We start from the raw sequence: 26,418 nt of genomic DNA, 5'->3' as shown, positions 1-26,418 counted from the left end.
CAATTTAGGTGTTAATAGATGAGAGTTTTTAAAGGGACAGAAGTGCCTCTGCTCTGTCTGAGGCCACACTGAGAATACTGAAAACGACGCTTATTGGGGAGAAGTAGAAAAAAAAAAGGGGGGGGGGGGAGAGGGGTGTCTTTTATTCTTTTTTTTTGGTACTTTTCACTGACAGAGGAGCCGGAGTGCTGCTGTTGGCATCCTGCCCAGCCCAGCCGCGAGTGGTGCGGCCCAGCGCGGCTGCCCCGTTGCCGAGCGACCGCCGCGGGGCCGCCGTGAGGGCAGGGCCGGGCCGGGCCGGGCCAGGCCGCGGGGCTCCGGGTGGGCTGGCCGGGGCAGCCGGGCTGTGCCGGGGCTCCGTGAGGGCTGACAGGGACAGCCGGGCCGTGCCGGGGCTCCGTGAGGGCTGACAGGGGCAACCGGACTGTGCCGGGGCTCTGGGAGGGCTGACAGGGGCAACCGGACTGTGCCGGGGCTCTGGGAGGGCTGACAGGGACAGCCGGGCCGTGCCGGGGCTCCGTGAGAGCTGACAGGGACAGCCGGGCTGTGCCGGGGCTCCGGGAGGGCTGACAGGGACAGCCGGGCCGTGCCGGGGCTCCGGGAGGGCTGACAGGGACAGCCGGGCCGTGCCGGGGCTCCGTGAGAGCTGACAGGGACAGCCGGGCTGTGCCGGGGCTCCGTGAGGGCTGACAGGGACAGCCGGGCTGTGCCGGGGCTCCGGGAGGGCTGACAGGGACAGCCGGGCTGTGCCGGGGCTCCGTGAGGGCTGACAGGGACAGCCGGGCCGTGCCGGGGCTCCGGGAGGGCTGACAGGGAAAACCGGGCTGTGCCGGAGCTCTCTCGGGCTGGGGGCCGTGGCAGCGGCAGGTACGGGTTGTGCACAGCGATGCCTTTTCCAGCCTTTCGCAGCTGTAATGGGCGTCCTTCGGTGTGGTGAGGTGTGCGAGGAGCTTCAACACGCAATAAGGGATTAGAAAGCCCGAGCGCTGGCAAGGAGGAGGCGATAACCTGGTCTGAGGGCGTTTGGGGCGAGTTTTGTCATGGGCTCCCAGGGTTTCACACTTCTACTCACATGCACACACACACACACACACACACACACACACACACACACACACACACACACACACACACACACACACACAAAGTCTTGAAAGACACAAGTGGAAAATTTAAGAACATCAGGTATTCTGTCATTCCAGGACCTTAAGGATTTGTCCTGTATTAGCCCTTTGAGCAACACGCAGTGTGTTATTGAAGTTGGTGAGTCATGATGGCACCATCACTGTAAGTTACTGAAAAGGTTATACCAGGAATCCTTTGAGGAGACTTATGTCTGCCTACACCTTTTCCAACCTTGCGTTCCTGAAGTGGAATCCTGACCAGGAGAAGGAGGGTGGCAGTGGTGTAAATTAAAGTTGAAGAACACAAGTGGAAAAAATGTAAGCTTGATCCTTATGTTTAGAAATCTTTTGCGGTGTTTTTTGTCTGAGTTTGGTCTTGCTACATCAGAAGGAATTTACTGTTGTGCACAATAATGCAGCTCCTCTTGCAGGTTTTCTGTTGTGAGTGGAAAATTTGTGCTTGGTGTTATTGAGTGGAAAATATTATGAAGGCCAGGGTCCTAGCAGCACATTATTTTAAGCTTCTTGCTTATTTATTATTTAAAACTGTACAAAACCATAAATCAAAACAGCACTTTATGAGCTTGAAGCACCTCTCAAGTTGTGCCTGAAAGATCTAAAGCAGACTGGAAAATCAGACAAATACCAGAGATGAGACCATAAAATGTAATGGGGGAGGTGGAGTAATGATTCCACTTCAAAACCGTTGAGTGCTGCCTGCTTGAGGGCTGAAAATCTCAGCACAGCTTTTGAATTCAGTATTTGTTCCAAAAGTATTGTGTCTTTGTCTCCATGCAGTTCTCCAGTTCATACAAGAGCCAAGGGCTCTGTGTGCTCTATTTATGAAGATAATTTCTGGTGGATGGTTCATGCCTGGTGTCTTTATTACGTAAGATTTGCACTTGTCATTAGAGAAGTTTATGTTCTGATAACTCTGTATACTTAACACAGGATCTCTAATGCCTGTGGCTTTCTGTGTTTACAGTTATCTTCACTGAACAAATGACCCAGATGATGCTATCCAAATGAAATATTCAAATGCCAGATTTCTTATCCCTCGTATTAATATTTAAAATTAAAAATTAATCTGCAAGTTAACAGCTCAAACACCCAGGAGAGATTGAAAGAACATGTCTGCAGAAATCAGTTCAGATAGTGGAATTAACAGTACCTGCTTCCTTTCTCTCTGCTGCGAGACATGAAGGAAGACAGAGATGTTATACACAGACCTGAAAGGCAAATGTCCCCAGCAAGCCTTAGAACAGATGCCCAAAATGCTAGGCCTTGCAGTGGGAGCAAGGTTTTCTGGAATCCTTCTCTCCTTATACTTAGCACACACAGAGTAATCTACTTCATCAGGGGAAAAATGTAGCTCCCTCTCCTAAATGTTTTTAGGCAGTTTTAAGCAACAGGTAGTACCAGTGTGAAAGAAGATATTTTGATTATTATATTGTTTTCATTTGTCCATAGACACTGAAGAATTTTAGTGCCATTGAGAGCCTGTTTGTGTCTTAACATGGACCTGGTTCAGTCAGCCTCCCCAGACATCGCAGTCGCTCGGGGGTCCTTGAAGAAAGTTCCCAGTGTCCTTAGCAGCCTCGTGGAGGAACCTAAAAAAAGACCTGCTGTCCCCCATCACCTGCTGGAATCAAGTAAGTTCCTGCTCTCTGACTGGTCCCAACCTTGTGGCAATTCTAGGACACACTTGGTTATTTTTTTTGCAACTCCCATCCCGTTGCCTAAATTGCAGCTTCCTGAGAGCCAAAATCATGGGAGAGGTAGTCAGGAAAGAAATAGTTGCTGTGCTGATCCTGGCTGACCCTAAAGTTTTGGGTGGCTTGTTGAAGCCATGATGCCAAGAGATGAACTGGTGGCAGGATCATGGATCTGCTGGAGTAGTGGATGGTTGCATAACTTTCCATTTATAAATTCATGCCGGCTTAAAAGAAAAAATAATCTTTTTTGGTTTTTTTTTTTCCTTGATAATCAATCAGTATAGCATAACTAGACTGTTTCAATGTAAGTACCACTCATGTGTGTTTCTGGTCTCTTTTTCTCCCTGTTTTGTGATCTGTAGAGATTTATTCAGAGCATCAGAGGAGCAGGGTTGTACAGGCTGAGCCTGCCGTGTTACACTATGGAGGTTATGAAATTGGGAAACATCACCAACAGATGCTGGTAAGTTCTGGAGTAGGGATCCCCTTGGGGCTCATAAAAGGAAGCAGAATCTGAGTTGACTCCTTGTGGTCATGAGGCCTTTGCCCTGTGGAGTGCTCTTAAAAGCAGCACTTAAATTCAGTGGTCCTGTGGTAACAAAGAGATGAGTACCAGGCTGTAAGCATCACCCTCCTTCATACTCCCTGTTTCCCATGTCTGCATCAGTGTTTGTGATATGTAACTTGTACATTATGAATAGAGGATTTGGGCTTTAACTCCACAAGAGACTTGTTTTCAAAATGTCCTTGGACTGTCACTGTGTCTGCAAACATGTTTACTGGTGGGAAAGTTTTGAAAGCACCTCTGGTCTTTTGCCAAGAACAATTTATTCTGAGAAAGGAAATTCTGTGCATAAATTTGATTGCTTTTCCTTGTGAATGGTTTGGGTATTTCCTTTTCAACTCTCTGCTTTCCCTTTGTGTGTCTTTGTTATTCATGTTTTAAGTGTATTGAGACAGAGTTTGCTAGTTATATTGGACTAGGTTCTCTGAATGTAATGAAAGTAAACAAATGCAGGAGGCTTTGCAGGCTGAACTGTCACTGTCCGAAAGTCTGTTGGTTATACACCAAAACAGAACCATGAAGTATTATGTAATTCTTGTTGGTTCAGATGTCCCTAAAAGTGATCAATAAATTGTTTGTTGCAAATAAAATATTTGTTCCTTTTGCATATAAACAAAACAGCATCAGAATTTGATTCAATAGTAGCATCTTTCTAGCAAAACTGTTACTCCTTGGTTAAAAATCGGGACTTGTTTCCAAAGAATAAAAATGCAGGATGTAAGTTTTGCATAGTTTTATTTTAAATTCAGAGCATATTTAGAATTATTTCTGCTAAAGTAAAAATTATTACTTCTTGCTATGGAAGGTTTTACAAAAAGTATAATTGGTATTCTTAACTGACCTCTTATATTGTAAAGTGCTTTGTGGTTTTTGTTTTCTTTTGTTCTGCAGAAGCTGATAAATATTTCTACCAGTGCAGTAAACCTTCACATAATACCACCCCAGACTATGTATTTTCAGATCAAATACAACAAAACAGTAAGTGCCAGAAAGTCCTCACACTGCACTTTGCACTCAGCACAGGTTTTGTGCCATATAAGCAGCTTTTACATGGCCTCTATCTTGTTTTGGGTCATTTTCTAGCACCGGCTTGTTCCTGGTTTGTCCCTTGTGGTTGCTGTTGATTTTTGCCCTGATGAATGGAGGTATTACTATGACTGCATCCGAATTCACTGTGAGGTGAGCATTCATTGCAAAACATAGTTAGAGTTGTAATGGAATAAAACAAGTATTAGGGCATGATGGTAAAGATAAAGGTATAGTTAATCTTCTAGAGACACACAGATTTATTCCCAGTGAGTCTTGATTGGAGTATTGAACTTAAAGCATTAAAAATTTTTCTCTGCAAACATCCCAGAGCAGTAAGAAAGATTATATGACTTATTCTGCTATTCTTTGCCAGTAGATCAGTCTTTGTGCCACATTGAGGTAATGACTTAGCTGAGCAGCTCGGAGGAACTCTAGAAAGTTGCATAAAATATGGAAAGACAGAAAGATACTGAAAGCAGATAGAATATTAATGTTCTGAGGTACAACACAGTCATAATTTTGATGTTTTATGCCAACTTACCAGCCAACTACTAGAGAAACTTTTTATTTCCATAATAGGCTGAGAAAGTTGGGGCTGTTCAGCCTGGGGAAGAGAAGGTTACATGGAGACCTCATAGCAGCCTTCCAGTATCTGAAAGGAACTACAAGGAAGCTGGAGAGGGACTCTTCATCAGGAACTGTAGTGATAGAACAAGGAGTAATGGGTACAAACTGAAAGACAGGAAATTTAGGTTAGATATTAGGAAAAAAATTTTTATTGGGGGGGTGATGAGGCACTGGAGCAGTTGCCTAGGAGGGCTGTGTTTGCCCCAACCCTGGCAGTGTTCAAGGCCATGTTGGATAAGGCCTTGGTCAGCTCAGTGTATGTGAGGTATCCCTGCCAATGGCAGGGGGTGTTGGGACTGGATAATCCTTAAAGTTCCTTCCAACTCTTAACATTATATGATTCTATGATTTACTAATTGTAAGATAGAAATATTTGCACTTGTTTGTTTGTTTTTTGTTTGTTGGTTTGCAGGGAGATGATACCCTAGTTGTTCCCATACATGCTTACCCTGCTGTGAATGTTGTAGAATTTCCATCATTTATAAATCTGTCTGATGTATCAATTGGTCAGAGGTGAGTTAAGGACAGACATTTGTCTACATTTTGCAAGACATGCCCAAACCCATTTTCCTCTATTCATACAACATAATGTTGAAAGCCTTAGGAAACTCAGCTACTGTCTGGACTGCAAAATAATTCTCTATATGAACTGTTTAGGGTACACATTCACCATGACATAAATGCTGTGCAAACTAAGCATATATGAAGATGGAGCTGGTTATTTTTGCTTCTTGTATTTAAAAGTATTTAATGAGCTAGACTTCATTTTCCTTTGTCTATTTCATGGATACAGCACTGACTGTTCTCATTAACTAATCAGTAAGAGTTGTTAATAGGAACTGAGAAGGGGGAAAGGAGAAGGCAGATTCAGTTTATTAAGGCCTAGTTGTGCAGTATATTTGCTATATTTGTTGTAATTATGGTGATTTCTGAAAATTAGGCCCCAGCATCGTTATTTCTATGGTGGTTAAAGTTCAGTCATTCTGATGTGTTGGAGTTTTCAACACTTTCTTTTCTCATCGTTTTTCATGAGGAGGACCATGGCAAAAGGCTGATTTCTGGTTCTGTACTCATTGTTGCTCCAGTTTGCATTGTTTGTACTTGCTAGATATTACAGTCTGTAAGAATTTGAGGATGGGCATAAATAACCTCCAAAAAGTAATTTTAAAAATTTTTTCCATAATCAAATTATGTATGGGTAGGAGAAAGTAATGTCCAACATTCAAATCAAAATTTAACTCTTATTTCCTGGGGGGATGAAAGATCTGAAATATTTTGCTATTTTGGCACAGTGAGAAATTATGATTTTCACATTAATAAGTAACCCACCCTTCTGAATGCAGGTAATTTAGTGTGTGGTGTGTATAATACAATTTCCCAGCTTGTAAATTATGAACAACTGTACTTTGATTAACATAATTTTTCCTTTCTCTCTTTTCAGTAAGGAGTATGTTATCCCACTGCAGTGCAGCTGTCCCATAGATTTTGAATTCCACATTGATATTATTCAGCCTCACAGAGCCTTCACTGTCCAGCCGATATTTGGTAGACTGACTTCTTTAAAATTCTAAATGTTAAATCTCTGTTTATTAAGTGTAGTTACTTGTGACAGTGTATTCAGTGCTGTACAGAAAAAAACCTCTTCCTCAGGCAAAGCTTTTGCAGGTAAATGCTGCCAGTCATTTTCAGCCTCATGGCAAATAGCTATCTTGGCTGTAAGTTTCTTTAGGCAATGTCCAGCTTTGACAAAATCCAAGATGTTCCAAATGGTCCGTGCAGCCTTTATTTTCCCAGAAGAATATCCCTGAAATAGGGTCATGCAGTAAAACTTAAGTCAGAAATTTTGGTAGCCTGAAACTATGGCTGAAGGCCATCTGAAAAGCACTAAAAAGTTTCAGCTCCTACTCAAAGCCATTGTGCTCAGAGTAATCATAGTATCATAGAATCACTAAGGTTGGGAAAGGCCCTGAATGTTTAGGGATCTGAATGGTGATTAAAGTGTTTGAGAAAATAATGGAATAAGTAGTAAGGAAATAAGGTCAAGCAGAGACAGGTAATGCATCAAATCCAGATGAGTCCCCTAGCTTGGAAAAGCTCAGAGGAATATGTTTATAAATGCTTTGCCCATGAAAGCAGAAAGTGCCAAAGACTTAAGACTAGCAGATGCAAGTGCAGAATTTCTACATATAAACAGGCAGTCATTTTCCCAGCAGTATGAAATATTATAGCCCTACTGTCAAGTCTCTCTGCTATTGCAAAATATCTTCTATTATCTGGCAGCAAGACATAGTTTTTGAAAGATGCTTTGAGACCAGAAAGATTTTCCATGCCTACTGCTATCCATTCAAACAATTAAGTTGTTTTAAAAAAGTAGCCCAGAATTAGTTCCAGTACACTTAAGTGGGCTCATGTTATATGGACTCTTACTGTTTTTCTCCTCTAATCACAGGAATCATTCCAGCCAATGGAAAAGTCAAAGTAACTGTGAAGTATTCCCCACTTGAATATGGAACAGCGCAAATGGCAATGCAGTTACGGATTTCAGAGTTTCACTCAAAACCCTATGTGTGTGTATTCACAGGAACATCAATACCACATGTGGCTCTGATGTATGTGTGGCTGACTGGTCTTGAGTGGTTTTGCCCAGTTCTATAGATACTAATGTAATAGAATTTCATACCATTTTGCTATGATCTTTTTAAGCATTGGTTTCTTTGGAGACTTACAATGCACTGAAGTAATTCTACTGTTGATACATGTACCTGCTTTTTTACACTGTTTGATTATAACATCCTTAATCCACATTAAATAAAAAAACTCAAAATAAATATAATGAGAAGTTACATATCCTTAAAGAAATGTGAGCATCCTCAGCTTCTATCATTCCCACTCGTTATTGTTGAGGCCTTGCAAGATGCAGGGGGCTTTGAGCCTTTTGGACTGTACTTAATTTTTTTGTGAAAAAATTAGACTTATATGTCATTTAGAGAATTCTTATGAAAGGAATATGTGTCCTTCTGACATCTAGAAAAGAATATATTGATGAACAAAAAAGTCATCCAGAGAAAAAAGCTGTGTCTGGAAAACCTGTGTTGTGGAGAAGAGACCAGTTCAGCCAACTACAATCGAAGCCTGTTCAAAAACTAAAGGTGTGAAAAGATAATAATTACAAGTACTTTTCTGGGCTGGAAATCTTCCATGTTTCTGTTTCTTCCTATTAATTTATATCTCATAGGAAATTGAATATCAGAACCTCAGATTCCCCACAGACTTGTCAAATCCGTATGCTGTAGCTACTGTTTTGATTCAGGAACCAGGCAAATTGAAGATAAAGGATGTAAAAGAAGGTAAAGTAATTAAGCAGCATAAACTTGGTTTTAGCATTATTTGTAGCTTGATGAGGAGCTTGGCTTCAGAATTGCTGATGTGATGTGACTATTGTTTCTGCGAGAACTCTCTCCTTAGCTTTATGTATTAATGGGTACAGTTATCTTAATGGATGTTTTTTGCAATTAAAAATCCAATCTAGACTGAGGTGTGATATGGCTTTCCGATGTTCCTGCAGCCCTGTCCCAAGGCAAAGAAGGAAAAAAAACAAGACAGATGAAGGATGCTATATTTCAACTAAAAGTCAAACAAAATGTTCAAGAAGAGGAAGCAAATCATCTAAAGTGGTAAGTGCTAGTTAACCATGTAAATTAACCATGTTAACAAGACTGGAATTTGCTTAACCAAGGCCTTTATGCATGATATATACAATGTCCACTAGTGCAGAATGCTGCCATTTTGTGTCTCAATACGTTTGGTTTAAGCCTAAATTACTGATGTTTTGTTTATTTTTTTTCTCTCCTGCTTAAGAGCAGACTCAGTAGCATCCATAGTAGTCCCCCATGAGGACTTTGATTGCCTTGTTGTTCCATTCAAAAAGAAAGCTGCTGTAAACCTGGTTTGCCTAACCTTGTTCTCAGGCATCTCATCCTGTGCTCTTAAGGCCAAAGGAAGATTTTGTCATGGCTGTCAATAAATTGAGGCTAAAATGAACAATGGAGTAAGAGCAGAATTACACTTGAAAGTGTTCAAAAAACATGTAGATGTAATGCTGATAGATGTGGACATAGTTTAGTGAAGTGTTAGGCAGTGTTAGGTTAATGGCTGGACTCGAAGATTTTAGAGGATTTTTCCAACCTTAATGATTTTATTATTCTATTGTACATCAACTGGTGCAAAGCAGAACACAGTTGGATCTTTAAGCACATGATGGTTTCATTTGAAATCATTAATTTGAAATAAGAGATTGTCTTATACACAGAATGTCATGGACACCTAGGCACCTCAGGAAGAGGGGAGTAAGTCTGCTTGCCTTAGAGTAAAGCAAACTGTGCATTAAGTGAAGCATTTTTCTTGTCTCCACTGTAAATGCAGGCAAGTTCATAAGGGAAGTGATCCAATCTCTGTGGAGTTTAAAAATAAAATTATTGAAAGCCGACAAAGGGAAGAAGAACAATACAAGGTTAGCCTTTTATGGTTTTTCTGTAAATTAAAAATCTTATACTTTAAGATTATGTAGTGCACTGTGAATTGTATCAAGCTCTCTACATGTTCAGTTTTTCTTCATTAATCAATGCAAACCTCTGCTAGTTGTGCTTGTTACTGCAGTCATATCTTTATTGTGCCTGTGCTTCACTGTTTTCAGGGGTGTTTTTATTTTGAAGGTAGACAGAGAGAAGGGTAAAGTATTATCAGAAATGTAACAATATTTGCCCAAGTGAGCAGATTTGCACCCATGTTTCATTAGGACAGAGATTTGATTGAAACTCAGACCTGAAAAGACATTATTTTACTTTGTTTGCCTTGCTTAAGGGTTGCAATAATCACACCCTAAAAGGGAATGAAGTCTGTGTTTCGTTAAACACCTCCAGAGTGTTGCATTGTGAGTTTCCCTGATTGTAATGGAAGAAATAATTCACTGGATGCTTTGTGCTAATGTGATTTTTCTTTAAATTAGCTCCAAAGAGGAGATCCTATCATAGAACAGGAATTTCAGAGGGGTGAAGTAGAAGTTTCCTCCAGACGTGTTACCCGGCATGTTGACCAGGTTTGTTCATATGTTTTTAGAGCCTGCTATATGCATGCTAAATTATCACCTCCCAAGCTAACAAATAGCCATAGATGTTTGACACTGAATACTTTTCCTCCTGATATTCCTATTTCTGTGTCAGTGCCTTGTTTCCCATTTTACTTTTAGGTAGGGCAAGCACCCTGCTACATGCACAGCTCATCTTCTAATGGTCTGATCTAATATGAGAGTCAAGTGGAAATCTGCAGGCCTAACCTGAGATTTGTACTGCTTGTTTCTGAAAGATCTCTCAGGAGAAGCTTTCTCATATCTCATTGTAAGGTTAAGCATATCACAAGATTTCCAGTTTTTACCTGCAGGCCAGATTGACAGGAACCTTTCTAGTACTTAGATTTTTTTGCCCTTCTCTTTGGTGTCTTTCACTCTCCTTTGGGTATGTGCCATTATGGAGAAAGGATACTGGTTTTGCTGGGTGCCTGATTTGAGTCCTTACAGCTGTTTCAGCTTCATGTCTGTGCAAGATAAATTGTGTTTTTGTTAGAACCCCTGTCCATTCTCTCTGCTGTCCAACTGCCCATGGAGTGCACTGCAGTCCTGGTCTGTGTTGGTCATTTGTGTGGATGCAGACCATGCCACGTTATCTCTGCATTCTCTGTGTTCCATCTGCAAATACTTGGTGATTACCTCCCATTAAGCCCTGCAGTGAAGGTTTCTGGTTAAATGCCAGTGATGCAAATATTTTCACTGGACCATTTTCAGTATTTAGAAATAACATACGAATTCAGGCCAAAGTATGGCTTGGGATGGAGAAAAGTTCTACCTTATCTAGTTGTAAAAAGGATTGTCCTTTTTCTTTTCTCTTTCCTTTTTTAAAAATACACTGTGCAGCAACCAAGTGTCCATCCCACATTTGACTTGCTCCATAATGACCCTTGGGACAGCAGAAAAAGGATGTTCAGGAAATTCCAACAAGCAGCATACAAGGTAAAGTGAACAACCAGAATGTAGTGTGAGGGCATGACACCTGTGAAACAGCACAAAAGAACATACAACCAGCATGTGAGGACTGTTCACAGCTAGCAAGGGATTTGGTAATTTGATAAATATGCCCCTACCTCATCAGGAAATAAGGATCTGGAGTAAGTTTTGTATTCAATTCATCTTTCATATTGCAATTGATACTAAACAAATGCAGATAAATTCAGATTTTTTTTAAAGTATAAAATACTTCTGTACAAAAAAGATTTGGAAATGCATATAGAATACTGCACCCTGTATTGGGCCCCTAGTACAAGAAAGAATTTAACAAGCTGGAGTGAGTTCTGTGTAGAGCCACCAAGATGTTCAGGGCTTAGAGCAATTACTCTGTAAGGAGACAAACTGGAGAGGGAAAGTAGAGGGAGAGAACAACACCTTCCAGTTCCTCTGAGGTTACTGATGATGGAGGATCTTTGCAATGGTGCATGATGGGAACATGGAAACAATAGGTAGAAATTCAAATAGGGGAGGTATAGACCTGGAAACTAAAGACTAAATCAGTAAAATTGCTTATTTAATTTGGTTTAAATATTATCTTGCATCAGCACTGCTCTTTGCTCAGTAAATCTTAATGTAGCAAGGAAGATGGAAACGTTCTGCTCTTCTAGTGTCCAGTTTGGATATCCTTCAATCTATTCATAATACTGAGGTCTTGAAATTAAATACTCTTTTTTATTGTACAAATAAAGAGGTGACCAAATGGCTCCATCTGGTATTAAAACCAAGGATTCTTAATTTTTACTGTGTAGGGTATGGACAAGAACACAGTGCAGGTTGTTGTTTACTCTCCTCATTCTCAGAGCTACAAAAATTCATATAGCCCTGGCAAACTGACTGTATATGCCAGTAAACACCTAGCAAAAGACCTAGCCAAAAAAAATTATCTGATTAACCTGTAAGACTAAATTAAAAAAATTAACTGTATTTATTGTGTTGTGTCATTATAGGGTTGAGATCCATTGTGCATCTTTCCTTCCCACTTTCTCTGAACAGAAAACTATATTAAAAATTCTCAAATAGAGATGTCTGAGTAAGCTCTGGAGAATAAATACACGTGTAACATATACAGTATTTCTATGGCTGTAAATCTTAGGGTGTTTGACTGAAATTTAAAAATCATTCTCTCAGATTTTGGTTCAGATTCGTCTAAAACGTTTATTGCTTCTGTTCCGTGGACTGTCCAGGGAGGCCAGAGGTCTGGAGGAAGGCTCTGGGTCTGGTAAGGATTAAAAGAACAAGTTGATATTTTGACCACGGGCTATGATAATTCAGGTCGTGCTGCAGTGTGTCAGGTGCATTACATATAAACATAAAGACAGAGTCCTTATAAAGGAGTCTTCCAGAGGGAAATAAAGTGTGACAAGGTAGAGGCATAGAGAGATTTGGATTGGATGGCCTTTAAAGGCCATCCAGTCCAACCTCCCTGCAATAAGCAGGGACATCTTCAATGAGAGCAGGTTGCTCAGAGCCCTGTCCAGCCTGACCTTAAATCTTTTCAGGGATGGGACATCCACCACATCTTTGGGCAACTTGTTCCAGTGTTTTACTATCCTTGTTGCAAAAGAATTCTTCCTTATATCTAGTCTGAAACTGCCTTATTTTAGTTCAAAACCATTACTTCTTGTCCTATGGCAACAGGCCCTGCTAAAAGGTAGAAATGGCTGTACTCAAGATACATGTATTTTCCATACACATTATTTACCATGTTTAAGAAATGTGATCAACTATTCTTAGGAACCTTGCAGTTTTTATTTATCTACTTAATAACAGGGCAGAAGCTGTGGATACTCACTCCATCATTGGAACTGTTCAAGGCCAGGTTGGGTGGGGCTTTGGGCAACTTGATGTGGTGATAGATGTCCCTGCCCCTGGCAGAAGGGTTGGACTAGGTGGTCTTTAGAGGTCCCTTCTAACCCAAACCATTCTGTGGTTCTGTGTGTAGGCCTGAGGAGCAATGAAAGGACAGAGGGGACTGTGTGAGAGACAGGGAGATGAACAGATCAGGTGGATCCCAAGAGGTGAGAGTCACAGGATGAGAGGAGCTTAATGCAGGGGGGATCGAAGGGGGAAAGACACCTGAATGTGATGAAGGCAAGATGTCTGAACTCAGTGAAATGAGACAGTAGGAACCATGAGACACATTGCCAGGTAGCCAGTACTGGGTTGAGTTTTTGTCCTCATTGTTTTCTCATAGAAGTGTTTTTAATCAATTGGGTTTTTTACATGGAAATGAAAGTGCTGGTCTGAAAAGTGACTTGTTACTTAACATCATAGAAGAAAACTGGCTTTGGATGGGAGTCACAGTTGGGTAAATAGGAGACAGAGAAGAATTTGAGTCTCCTATTTCCCACTCCCTTGTAGACACACACAATTTGACAGCTCCTGTGACACACTGTTCCATATTAGGCCTTTTCCTCCTTCTGCAAATAGGGACTTTTAATTCCCAGGATGCAGGAGATGCAGGGATGCTGCAAATAGAAGGTGTAATGACATTTAGTGTAAGAGAGGCCTCTGACTTGTCTCAGCCTTGCTGTGAACCATGCTGGAAGGAGTGGGCTGTGATGTCTTTTTAGGAAAGGGGAAATTAAATCTGTCTGCTATTCAAGGTATTGTGCTCATATTTTATAGATGTGACATTTAAAGTCTTTAGGAAGTATTACCTTACTTTTTATATTTAAATTTCTAGACATCCTGGTTTAGGAAAATGTTAAATACATTTTGTGGCTTGATTCTATTTCTGAAACAGTGTATTAAGATATATTACAAAATCTTAATATTTGGTTTCCACTCATGACAGAAAGCAGGAGTTTCAGCAAAGCAGAGAAGAGTGAAGAACATAAGGACTTTTCTTCCAGAATAAGTGAAGATCGTATATTGCCTTTTGAATTCCCCTTTTACAGGTCCCATGAACTACACAATTATTTGGTAGGTACAGTAACTCAAATATTAGTCAGCACTCTAGATAGACTTTTGTTGAAGATGTTGGCCCCAGAGCTGATAGTCCTTTTATTAAAATTTCACAGTGTGACTGGTGTTCCAGGGTTCTGGCAAATTAATTCAGGACTTCAGATTTACTAAGGGTTCTGCTGAAAACAGTAAAAAAAATCTTTTCATTCTCTTAATTGTATCCTAAAATTGTGAGCAATACATTAATGCTCAGAGTTAGTTAACATCCATTTTTCAGAAGCAAAGAAAAAAATAACTGAAATGCTGGAGTCCAAGAAAGAACAACAGAAATATCAAACTGCATAAAGTAAATATTTGCATAATTATTTCCATATGTTTTCAATTAGCTGTGTTCATGGATTGCTGCCAATACAAAACAAAATGCCCACCATATTACTGGTTTTTAATACTGTTCTGTTTCAGGCACCTGATGCTCTTGGCCCAGTTCCTATTGAATCTGTAGACGTGAAAGTTGAACACATCCTTCCTTTTTATGACTTGAAGGTGAGTCAGTATAGCTCCCCCATGTTTCTCTTACCTGTGCAGTTAAATGGCCTCTGCACAGCCCAGTAAAAATGTTGCTTTAATAAGGCTGTATGATTAGCATGCTTTTATTAAAACCAAAGCTCACCGGTTTCCATAAGTAACCAACTTACTTATATATAGCCAGCAATATTCCCCTCTCTCCAGACAGAGATGAATCGCCTCAGCTGAAATTATTGTATCTCAAAGATCAAAGTCCTGGTGAAGTATGGCTTCTCAAAGTTTTGGTTATGTACCACGTCCTGGGAGAGTGCTCCAAGTGTCTTTTACCATGGAGATGTGATGTGTCCATAATAAAGCCAAATGTTCCACTCCATTTATGAGTTAACTGGAAGTGATTATTGTCACTTTCTGCAGCACATCTTTTTTCTTTGCACTTAGGTTCCTCAGCATTGCAAGATTATGAAGTATCAGCCATTTTGTACACACTATGCAGCTACAAGTTACAAACCTGTAAAACTTTCCCGACCACTGAGACAGGGAGCCCAGGTAACAAAGTCACTCCCAACCCTACATTTCCACAATTATTTGATTAATTTTGCCTCAACGTTTTATACTGAAAGATTTACTATACTCTAAAAATCTTTGATGTCTGTGTTTTTCAAGGATGAATTGATTCAAGTAGCTCCTTCTCCTGAGGGGCAGGTCTCTCAGAGGAGAGATTTTGACAAAGAAGCAGCAGAAGGGGATATCAGCCTGTTAAACCTGGTTCCTCCCCAAGCTTTAGTCCACCCAAGAGAGAGCAACCCACTTCGAATTTTTGTAAGTAGGAGTTGGCTTCCGTAAAGAACGTAAGAAAGGAACAGAAGTGTTTCATCAGAAACCTGATGTGGAATTTGTGAGCAGTTTTCTTACTCAGACTGATTTTAAAGCTATCCAGTGAGCATAATCCTTCATGGTGCAAGCTCTGATAGATAGGAATCATAGAGCTCTGATGGATAGGAATCACAGAGTTCATCCCACTGAGAGGGACACTATTTCAGTTTAGAGTGGATTTTGATCAGTTCAGAGGAGAGATGAAAATTCAAAATTGCAGTGAAAGCAGAGAATGGCAGACTCTTCCAGTCTCACACTCCACAAATGATCAATGATCACGAGATTTCTGGGAACACCATGAAACACTTCCTTCTTCTCCATTTGTTTCCCCATTTGCATGTTAGAGGAAAGGCCATAATCTTGGCATCGCAGTCCATCTGTAACCTCACATTCTTGCCCAGGTAGGTAGGATAGGTGCAGTCTTTTCCTGCTGTTCAGGTGGGTGACTACAGATCTGCCTAATCCTTGGGTAAACAGAAAAGTGAAGTCAAACTCTGCTCATGTTGCATCCTGCTGCCTTACAGTTTCTAAGAATTCTCACAGCATCCCAAACTACATTTCCAAGTTGTTAGGCACAGAGATTCAAAAAATCACTGCCTCTTGCATGGGAGGGTTTTCTCTTACTGTTGTCATGTAGATTGTGCTTTGTGGCACCAGCTGCAGGAGGTATTTCCCACAGTGCAGCACAGCCTGGAGGTCCCGAGGTGCCTCTGAGCAGGCAGAGACAGCTGTAGGGCTCCGTGCAGGGCCGTGCATGGGCACAGGCAGATCTCCCCCCAGCATGGCATTGTGCCTGCTGTGGGTGGCTCTGGCTCCCAGCCCTGCCCACTCTGCTGGCCTGGTGACCTTGGCATATCATCTATGATACACACTCGTCCTCCTCACACACAGCCAGGACTCCAGTGGACGTGCTGATGAGTTCCTGTGTGCATCTCTTTCATCCCTCTGTCATAGCAGTGTGAGAGCCAGGCACAGCTTGATCCCACACTACCCAGCACTGGGCTTTATCCAGAAACAGATGCTAATGCAGGGAAATGGATGGCAAAATGTGAAGCCATGTGTGCTGTGGCTTCCACCCTAGCAAGTCCATTTTCCCTTCTTGGATTCTGAACTATTCAGGGAATCAGCAATGGATTTCAGAATAATTAGGCAATAGTTTTTTCTTCCAGACTTGGAGACAACAGCTAAATTGCTGTGTTTTAGACAGTAGGGAGCATGAATAAATCAGACAACACTGTAGGATGAGGGTAAGATACAGAAAGTGAAGGATCATACCAAACAGAGCAGTCAGAGTAAGACAAAGCTGTGAATCTGGGGAGACTACATTAGTTGTAAGAACTGAATTTTCATTAATTAGATTTGTTATGGTACTCAGAACAATTTATTAAAATAATCTCTTCATTGTTTTTAGAACCCCATTCCAGGATTAGTGCCATTTTTACTTCCTTTAGCCTATTGTGAATCAGATATTGAATATCATCTTTGTCCTCATCCAAAATATACTGTTGCCAAGGAATGCCCCAGAGGATCCAGTATTCCAGTCACACAAAAGAAATTTCTGGATCACAAGGTATGGCCTTTTGGGTTTATTGTATGAGTACCCATCTTGGGTATGTTCTTCCTGAGAACTTGCTCTAAGGAATCAAAATGGAAGGTGAAGTCATTCTAGACAGAAAATATTTTCAAATATAAATTATGCATGCACCTAAATAGTCAGTAGATGGGTCAGAATAACTAATTCTACTTAGGCTTTATGCATGTCTCTTGCTTATGCCTTCGTGTTTCTTTGCTCTTCCAATGTATTCACTGTTGTATTTTCATGTCCTTGGAAGGATCTTTGAAATATTCAGCTCCCCAAATTCAATTCTCAGCCAAGATGCCCTGTCCTGCAAGCCTCTTTCCCCACAGCATTATGTATTAGAGGTCTGATTGTGTATCACTTGTCATTTCAGGAAGTGATTTGTGGAGTAATGGAATGGAGAAAATTCTCACCACTGGAGTATTCCACTTTTTCTAACATTCCCACATTAACAAATACAGTACTTAGGTAAGAAATAATTTGAAAACACAAATCCTCTGTCCTGCACTAGTTTCTGCTGCCTGTAACTATATTGATCAGTCACTACTCCATAAGTGGGCCTACAAGTGGAATTAATTGCTGCTCAGAAATCCAAAACCAACAGGAAAAAAAACTCCTACTGAACTCCTAGAAGGGTGGATTAAGAGCAATATCATTAAAAGAAATTACTAGCCCAGGAAGGAGAATTCCAGTCTGGGCTTTCTATAACATCTCTCCTGAAAGCTTGTTGACTCAGTCCTAGAAGACCCCAGGAGCTACAAACTCTGTCTGTCTGTAGAACCTTTAACTTATGAACACTTGCAGCCAGTGGTAGCCAACATCTCTCAGGCTCACATTCTCTCATATCACAGCAGTTTCTGGTGCAGCCAGATTTTCCACAAATATTTAAAAGTACATCATCTTCATGGTAACCGCAACTGCTGTGAAGCTTCAAAATATGAAAATACCATTAATATTAATACATTAAACTAATACAATTTCCATCACAGGGATCCTTACAGTTCAGATATGCTTCCAACAGATCTACCACCAGTGCTGAATGACTTACTTGAGAGAGACAAGGAGAACATAATTGACCAGTAAGTTTCTCCTCTATTGTGTATATGCTGTTATTGACTGGGTCTAAACCACTTGTATGGATGTGTCAAAACCTGTCCCAGGAGATCCTCAAAGGCAAAAGCACAAAGTCTCTTTTGCATAAAACATACTTCTGTTCTTTCAAAAGGACAAAGGCAAATTGTTCATCATCTTATTCATTTTAGTGGGACAGATGAAGCTGAGTTCAACATGATTCTTACTCCAGAGATGGTGAAAGCTGAATTTCCACAGATTGAGGGGGCACTCTCAGAAGATGAAGAACAATCAATAAAAATAGAAAGGTAGGTATATTTTGAAATAAGAAGAGAGAAATGGAATCTAAAGTCAAGCATGAGAAATTTTTTCAGAATTGCATAGAGAGTCATACTGAGATGTTTTAGGGGCTCCATCACAAGTGCAATGCAGACCTAGTACTTTGAGCAAATTTGCACTGCAAATTCAGTCTCTGGATTTTACTTCAGAAAGCATTGGCCTCGATCTCTGACTACAGTTATATCAGCATGATCTAACACTTGAGGCAGTTTGCTTGCTTTCTCAGAGATGTTCAACATTCTTGGACCAGTGACTTTTGCTTTTCATTGACCCTTTTGGTTAGATATTTATTCATGCTGGCAGAGAAAAGGGCCCTTAGAATTTCCCCTTGGCATGGTACTTTTTTCTCTGGCTTTTCTTAGGAGTGTTTCATGTTTGCTCTGCTCAAACTTCACACTCCCCCAGTTCACACCACAGCAGGCAGTGTGGGTGATAAGTGATGCAGAGCAACACAGGTAAAAGTGCTGAGTTCTAACCTTGGAGCAAGTGAATTCATTTCTGTCCAACAGTTGTCCCCTCTTTAAAGTGGTCATGATGTGGCTTAGATACCAGGATGTTCAAGATAACCTCAAACTTTCAGAGCTATCAAGAATTTGAATGTCTGCTTTACTTTTACACGGGAAGAATTTGCTGTAAAAATATAGATGTGTTGCACTCAGTGCTGGTTTTTACATTTTATGACACTGGTTGTCAGAACATGGGGATTTGGGACAGCCTGAGTAACTAAAGAATGATCTTTTTCTCCCACAGTGATATAGGGCTGGATGGTGCTTTTCCTGGGTGAGTCATTTTATAACCTTCTTTCTTTCTTAAATCTTAGATGTTTTCAGAAAAAAAATTAAAATAATTTTCAATATTAGAGAACTCCAGGTATTGATATTTACTTGTTGAAATATTCCCTATTATTTTGGGTCTGTAAAGGGGGAAGCAAAAATTTCTTAGCAAACAATGAAGTCCCAATCCTTTATGTTTTCACTGAAAGGTTCTTTGTTGTTATTGAGGGGATGGTGTTTCACTGGACGACAAAGAACATATTGCTTCTCTGCAGCAGTTTCAGCATTTTTGTCCTTAAGGCAAACTAGGTTTTCATGTGGCTGCCCTTGTTCTGGCAATCACAGCATGTGTCCCTACATTGATAAAATGTAATACTCAGTCAGTTTGTGTTATCTGTCAGATGGTTAACTTTCCTGACTGGCCAAGCCAAGAGTTAACTGTTCTTTCCACAGTTTCAATACCTTTTCTGTTCTGCATCAGTGATGGAATACCTTGTGTTCATTATGAGAAAAGAAATCACAAGTGCCTCTTTCATTGGATTTTGAAGACATTCCTAAGTAGTTTCCCTCATTATTATAAATACAAATGATGCTTTAAATTTCTTGCAGAGACCCACAAAATGGTCCAGATGGACATTTTCAACTCCAGAACAGTGAGATCGGAGAGAAAATTCGAAAACATCTGGAGACATTGAAGCTGAAAGCACTTAATAAAACCCTTATTCTGGGATAAAAATAATTTTACAAAGTTCATGGCCTGGCCCTGCTTATCCTGTTAATGTATGAGGTCTCTCCCGTCCCAGCTACATTTATTTTTTGTTCAGTGAGGTCAGCAACTTCATATGCAAAGAGAAGAGAACCACCAGTAATGCCACCTCTGTCAAGGACTCTCACTGTGCTCACTACCCCAACCACAATAATTACTCCAGTGAGAAACCTCATCTTGGACCTGCTTATTTTGTTGGGGTGTGAAGGACCAGAAAACCTTAGTACTACCATGTAAATAGTTTGGTAGTTAGTTTACAGCCCATAGTTTTCAAATAAAATATTAAAAGACCTCATGACCAAAATCTTCTGATTTCGTTTTTTTAGTTATGACCTGTCCTTGAATTTTTGCAGGTAAGTTGCTAAATCTCAGACTTGACAGTAAACCATACATGTGATATTTTTAAGGAAAAGGAAGCCTTGAACACCATTACTGTCTGCAAAGACAATGTCCAAACAAGTCTCGTTAGCTGTTCAGGGATTTAATTCAGTGCACAGGTCTTGGCAAAAGCATGCATGAGTTGAGTGAATGAACGGCAGAGCCTCATGAGAAACCTGTAATGCTCTGGGTCTATTTCCTAGGAAAGGAGATTTCTCAGCATATCATCTTGCAGCTAAGATGTCTCCTACTTTCTTGTCAGCAAGCTGGACTTCAGACAAAATTGTTTTTATCCATAGTGAATTGATTGCTCATTTTACAGAGTGGTCCAGGCTGTTTGTGCTGAAAAGCACAAATCTTCTGTACTAAAAGGCATGGAAATTGCAGCAATACCCACTACATTCCTAGGAGCCATGCTTCTTCCCAGGCATACTTAAAGCGCCTAGGAAAAGAAGTTTATTTCAGAGAGTGATCAGTGTGGACAAGCTGTAAAAAGCCCAGGGAGATAGAAAATGGGAAAGCAGGGTGAAAAAGCTGTAGAATAGCCTGTATTATACTAGCTACAAACTATCTCTGCTTACTTCAAAGAAATAAAAAGCTGCTAAGTTTCTGCTAACTGTCTAATTGACAAGGGATTGTTCAGAATGCAGGTCTGGATATCTGCAGATTTCTCTAACTACAAACAACTGCCTGAACTTGTACACGCTGCTTTTTTTCTTCTAGGAGTTCTGAGGGAAGCAGTTGATCTTACAAGAGATGAGCTAAGAGTTGTGTATGTCTTTTAACATGACCATGACAAAAACATTATCAGAGTTTACTGTGAAAGCATTCACAGTTCATAATTCACTGCTTAGGTAAATCAAACAGATAATTCTTTGGAACTGTTATCTATCAGCTAAATGTCTAGTAAAGATGGAATAAGTGTCCCAAAACAACAGTGATTAAACAAAGTTAATCTCTTTTTCTTACAGCAGTATCACCCTGCCTTCCTTCTCCAGAACAGTTTCCTGGTCATCCCAATGGAAATTAATCATGCTTCTCCATTGTCCAGTGAAAGACACCAACCTTTCAAAGAGATCAACTCCCTTTCTGAGAAGTCATCCTCCTTTCTATGTTTTAAGGCTTTTAGGGACCAGGTTTCAGTGTGCGGAGAAGGTAAGAAAATCCATTACCTTGCACTAAAATCTTTCTAAAATTCAAAGGGACTGATGGCAGTGTACAGATGTCTGTGCATTATATCAATCCAGGTTATGGAGGTGATAAACCATCAGAGTCAGTCCAGCTGTGTCTAAGAACATGAAATTTGGCTGAATAATCTGAAGTCTTAGGTTTTCATGAGACCACTTAAGTCAACCCCTGGTTGACTACTGAACACTTCCAGAAATGGGACATAAACCTTAATAATTATAACCTGCAGTTGGTGGCTTTTCACAGTTCTGTGTTCAATGTTTGATGAAAAGGACTGAAATGTTATAGAAAATTAATTGGAAGAAAAAGGAGTATATATATAATATATAATATATAATATATAATATATAATATATAATATATAATATATAATATATAATATATAATATATAATATATAATATATAATATATAATATATATATAATGGAAAATGTGCCTTATTTAGGGAATCTAAAGGCTGCATTTTTACTGATGCAAGTGGGAAAGTCAAAATGTGTAAATTGATGTGCAGAATGTGCAGGCAAGTGTTGTGTTGTGTCTGTATAAGTTGGACTGTTCTGTTCCCCCTGTCATGCAACGGTTCTGCCCTGGTTTTCCCTTCCCTCCCTTGTGCTGCCAGTTATCCCAACTCCTCCCCAGTTGCCTTGGAGATGAATGTACCCTTTCTCAAATCCCTCCCCAGTGCCCTGTCCGTCACTCGGCACTCCCACCCTTCTCTCTAGAACTCTCTAGAAACTTCCAGCTAGAGCATCGAGTGATTGGCTCAGGGGCTGGGGCCCCACCCTCAGGTTATCCCCATTGGGGTTTTCCTAAGTCAATCTTTTGTATCCCACTCCCCTCTCAAACCCTATTTGTCCAAGGACTGACTCCTCCCCTGTGTCCCTCCCTCCTTATAAGCTGTTGCAACCTCTCCCTCCTTCTCTTTGGTTGTCAGTTTCCCCTGGTACCCAATAAACCTGGATTCACCACAGCTGGAGAGCACTCTCTGATTTCTGCTGACTGTACCACAAGCCAAGCCACGTCCCACCACAAGGTCCTGCTGCTGTCACAGCACAGAGCGTCTGCCTGAGGCGCTGTCCCGAACCACGGAGACCGGGACAGTGCCCCTGTACTGCCAGTGGTGCTGGATACCCAGCAGGGACAATCTTCTCCAGCTGCACAGCTTCAGCCAAGTTTACCTCATTCACTGCAAGTAAAATTGCTACTGCTTCCCTTGTTTGGAAAGGATTAATTGGCTAAATGACAATGCAACCGTTTTACTAATTAAAATATATCCATTTTGCCTGAAAAAGCCTGTCCTATTAGCAGGGTTAATAAACACTGACTCACTCTTCAGCTTTCTCTCCCTCTTATTACATAAATTAGCCCTAACCTCTAAATCAAATAAAAGGTACATTTTAAAAATTAAGCAAACGTTACTGTGGAAATGATCCATGAGCTTAAGTGCTCAGTAACAGGATTATTAATCTCACTTACTGTTCCATGATGAGAAAACCCATCAAGGTCTTTAAAATGTAAATTAATTATATTTTATTAGAAGGCTGTGAGGAAAACAGCAATGTGTCTGATGTAAAGAAATGGGTGACATTATATTCTCAGCTCATAAGAATATTTCATAAACTAAAGAAACCTTGTTACCTTTGAATTTGTAATGCAAGGTTCAGTTATTCCAAGGTTCAGTTGAAGGGTTTTTTATCATCTGTTTTTTTTTCTGCACAGGTTTTCTTCTGTCTATGCTCACACTGCATAATCCTTGGCCTTATGGAAACACCTCAAATGCTTCTCTCCAGCTGTTTAAACATGGAGAATTTTAGCTCTTGCTGAGCCCTTTCCTGCTCTTTCTGTTTAGCTGAAAACAGCAGGCAGGTTTATAATTTATTGGGGGATATACAAATGGTGTCATTTCCTTAGGAGGGTGCATAGAGAATAAGGACTTCTCTGTGTACAAGTGTGGGTAAATTTCTTTGCAAATGTTATTGTAAAGTGCTGCTCTGCAATCTGTGAGTGCATGAATTCTTATGGTTCCTTTACAGACACCAAGCAGCCCATATGAGGGATTCTGTGATCTTTGAAAATCACACCTCTCACTGATGTACCTAGGTTTTGTATAGAAGTTATTTTAAGGCAGAATTGGTTTAAAAGTTGGAGTTTTTCCTCTGTTTTCTTCTCCTGTTGTCAGCCTGTGTGTGCACTGGGTACCAGCACTGGTTGTTTGGAATAAGTCCTTTTCTTCAAGCAAATGCAGCTTGATAAGACAGCTTTCTCAAAATGTTTTGTTTGGGATTTTTTATAGAAGTATAAAAAGCCTTCAGAGAGGAATCTAAGCAGTGACCAGTGCCTGCAACTGTTTGGTCTGATATGGAATCAGCTCTTCCAGCCTGAGCACCTCCTTGGCATCCTCTAGCTCTGTCTGCTGCCGAAGTGTGGTCAGTGGTAGCTGCTTTGGTATGGGGCCTGGAGAGCCATCAGGAGTACAGTGCTACACTCACACAATCCTTCTCTAGGCCTTGTGGTTTGGGATATTGTCAGTAGCAGGGTCTCTTGAGTTGCTCAGAAGGACCTCCTGTCATTCCCAGGAATGCAGTTCCATTCATATCACTCCCACAGACTGAAGGACTTGGTCAGAATTGTCTTCTGAGTCTTCATTTTTATGGACCTCTCAAATAATGTATCATTTCTCCAAAGCTGGAATTGGTCAGAAGTCTCCCATAAATATTGCTTTACTGAGCCATTCATTGGCTGTGTTCCTCTGTGTCCTCCAAGAAAGCTGAATTTGGCCAAAAAAGAAGCCAGGCACATCTGACAGGGCTATCTTTACCACTTAACACCTGCAGAAGGTAATTGGTCATGAGGGACCTCCCAGATTATATCTGTATGACCACAGCAGGGACTTGAAAATTAAATCAAGCAGCTCCTGAAAAACTCCAGGTGATTTCAGAGCACCTGCAGGAAGTATTTTTCCAAAGCACTGGTACATCAGAAAACATCTTCTGATGAGTTTCTCACTTGTGCCAGGCATGGTTTAATTCCAGCATGTTCATGTTTTACCATCCAAAGGTTAAACTGTGTTTAAGTGAGTGAGAGCTCTCCAAGGTGAAGAACAAAAACACGTCCTTCTGCCTTGAAAGAATTAAAATTTCCAGTTCAGGACCCAAACCTATTTTTAGCTGAGCACATTTTTAAATGGTTACAGTTTTTCCTTATGTTTCTCAATACTTCAGTCAGTTTCTCTGAGTTTTTAATTGCACAAGAGACCAAGTTAACAGTGCATTATTTTTAATCAGTTCATTTTATTTGGCTTCAGAATTCTGAACCAAATTATCACCATTACCAGCTAATTACTGGTTTATAATAATTTCACAGTGTGGAATCTCCAGTAATCCAATATGCATTGCCTACAAAACAAGAATGCACTGTGTCACCTCAGGGATTTTGGCTATATGTGTTACTGGCTGAATTTCAGAACACCAGATGAAGAAACCAAGGCTTATTTCCCTTGAGTTTGGATTTGCATGATTACTTCTCTGTATGTTATCCTGAAAATGGACATCAAGTATCAAGAGAGAATTGCTTTCAAACAATTCTCTTTTTGCTTCCCTGCCTCTGAAGTACCTTTCCCTGCAGGCAGCATCACATTTCAACCTCCTTCCTACTTCTGGTGACACAGCAGGAACAGATGTCCCTGTGCAGGTACTGTCAGCAATCACAGATAGTTGTTTTCCATACTGGTACAGGAAAATCAGGATGCTGCAAAGTGTTGCTGAACTCTGTCCACCACCAGAGCTAGTGACTGAAAATCTTCTGATTCCTTGTGTAGGATACAGACCCGAGAATCTCAGATTTGAAGTTTGGTTCTTCCTGCTAATAACCCCTCTGTGTCAATGTGAGGAGTATTGCCATCCTCTGCTGGAACACAGCATAATTTGCAGTAGCTGTTTAGTAACACTGTAGAGCAGCTGAAAGGGAACAAACAGCTGCGTCTGCTATGACAGTAAAATCCACCTTGGTCATTCACTTATCCCTTCTGTAAGCACCTGTCCAGCTGCCTGGATAAACCCTTCCTCTGTGGATCCTTCCTCCTGTAAAATGCTGGAAATCCTACTGATGAGTTGTCTTTCAAACCTGCCTCATAGTGTTGAGGTCCTAACCCAGCAAGGTTTTCCTGTCTGCAGCCTTCCCTTTTAATCTGTGCCACTGGAAATAGTGATTTATGGAACTAGTGGGATATAAATAGTGATTTATATCCCAGTGCATCATCCATCATTTTACTGTCACTCAAATTAGTATAGTCACATTCTTGCCTTGCTAAAAGCAGGTGAGAAAGAGGCTGTGAGCTTCTATTCATGGTACTGATATTCACACACTTGCTGAGAGGAGTGGTCCAAGCTACCTGAACAGTTCCAATCCTGGTAGTAACAAAGGCTTCAGTGCAGACTGGTCATGAGCATCCGTGTCCAAGAAGGCTCATGGTGCTCACATTTAAATCAACCTTGGTTGAAACTGGCATGGGCAGCTTTTAGTGCTGCAGTCAGACCTCCCACCTTAGAAGAGACATGCTTGAGGTCTCTGCATTTTGGAGTGCAACTCTGGTTCTTCAGAATTAAAAGTTAACAGTGGCTAATAACATACATTATGAGTGATCCTGATTACTCAATTAACCAGCAGGAAAAAAGAGAGGAGATCTGAAAGAGCACCCCTGGGTATCACCATGAAGCTTCAGCTGATGCAAACTGATCCAGCCCTCTGGAGAACACACAGATTTTGTGTGTGTTGGTGTAGTTCACAGTTAGACAAAACTGCTGCCCAGATCTTACCCAGTGTACTCAGTAATGCCAAACACAGA

At 40.7% G+C, this 26,418-nt stretch overlaps 1 protein-coding gene across 2 annotated transcripts; it reads left to right on the top strand.

The window, feature by feature from the left end:
- The first annotated feature begins 290 nt into the window (after positions 1–290).
- On the top strand, positions 291–20,303 carry CFAP221 (cilia and flagella associated protein 221). 2 transcript variants are annotated; one of them, XM_036386768.1, is made up of 26 exons: positions 291–321; positions 1,203–1,442; positions 2,595–2,776; positions 3,202–3,302; positions 4,296–4,382; positions 4,488–4,583; positions 5,473–5,573; positions 6,502–6,605; positions 7,510–7,669; positions 8,089–8,209; positions 8,296–8,407; positions 8,626–8,734; positions 9,483–9,570; positions 10,066–10,155; positions 11,026–11,121; positions 12,304–12,394; positions 13,973–14,100; positions 14,545–14,625; positions 15,046–15,153; positions 15,271–15,426; positions 16,892–17,050; positions 17,433–17,527; positions 18,049–18,138; positions 18,322–18,438; positions 19,220–19,249; positions 19,852–20,303. In XM_036386768.1, exons 3-26 carry the CDS (start codon positions 2,641–2,643, stop codon positions 19,973–19,975), a joined length of 2,580 nt encoding a protein of 859 aa, XP_036242661.1. In that variant the 5' UTR covers positions 291–321; positions 1,203–1,442; positions 2,595–2,640; the 3' UTR covers positions 19,976–20,303. The 2 variants fall into 2 exon arrangements, with proteins under 2 accessions (XP_036242661.1, XP_054371407.1); XM_054515432.1 differs by lacking the exon at positions 291–321 and having other exon boundaries at positions 699–1,442.
- Positions 20,304–26,418: the final 6,115 nt, after the last annotated feature.

Source organism: Molothrus ater, chromosome 7 (assembly GCF_012460135.2).
Source record: "Molothrus ater isolate BHLD 08-10-18 breed brown headed cowbird chromosome 7, BPBGC_Mater_1.1, whole genome shotgun sequence".
Classification (NCBI taxonomy): domain Eukaryota; kingdom Metazoa; phylum Chordata; class Aves; order Passeriformes; family Icteridae; genus Molothrus; species Molothrus ater.
This window is presented reverse-complemented; position numbering and strand designations above follow the sequence as displayed.

Excerpts from the sequence above, each read along its gene's own strand:
- CFAP221 (XM_036386768.1), top strand. The coding sequence starts at position 2,641 with ATGGACCTGGTTCAGTCAGCCTCCCCAGACATCGCAGTCGCTCGGGGG. Across the intron at positions 2,777-3,201 it reads CCATCACCTGCTGGAATCAA|AGATTTATTCAGAGCATCAG; the intron begins GTAAGTTCCTGC and ends TGTGATCTGTAG. Across the intron at positions 15,427-16,891 it reads GCAACCCACTTCGAATTTTT|AACCCCATTCCAGGATTAGT; the intron begins GTAAGTAGGAGT and ends CATTGTTTTTAG.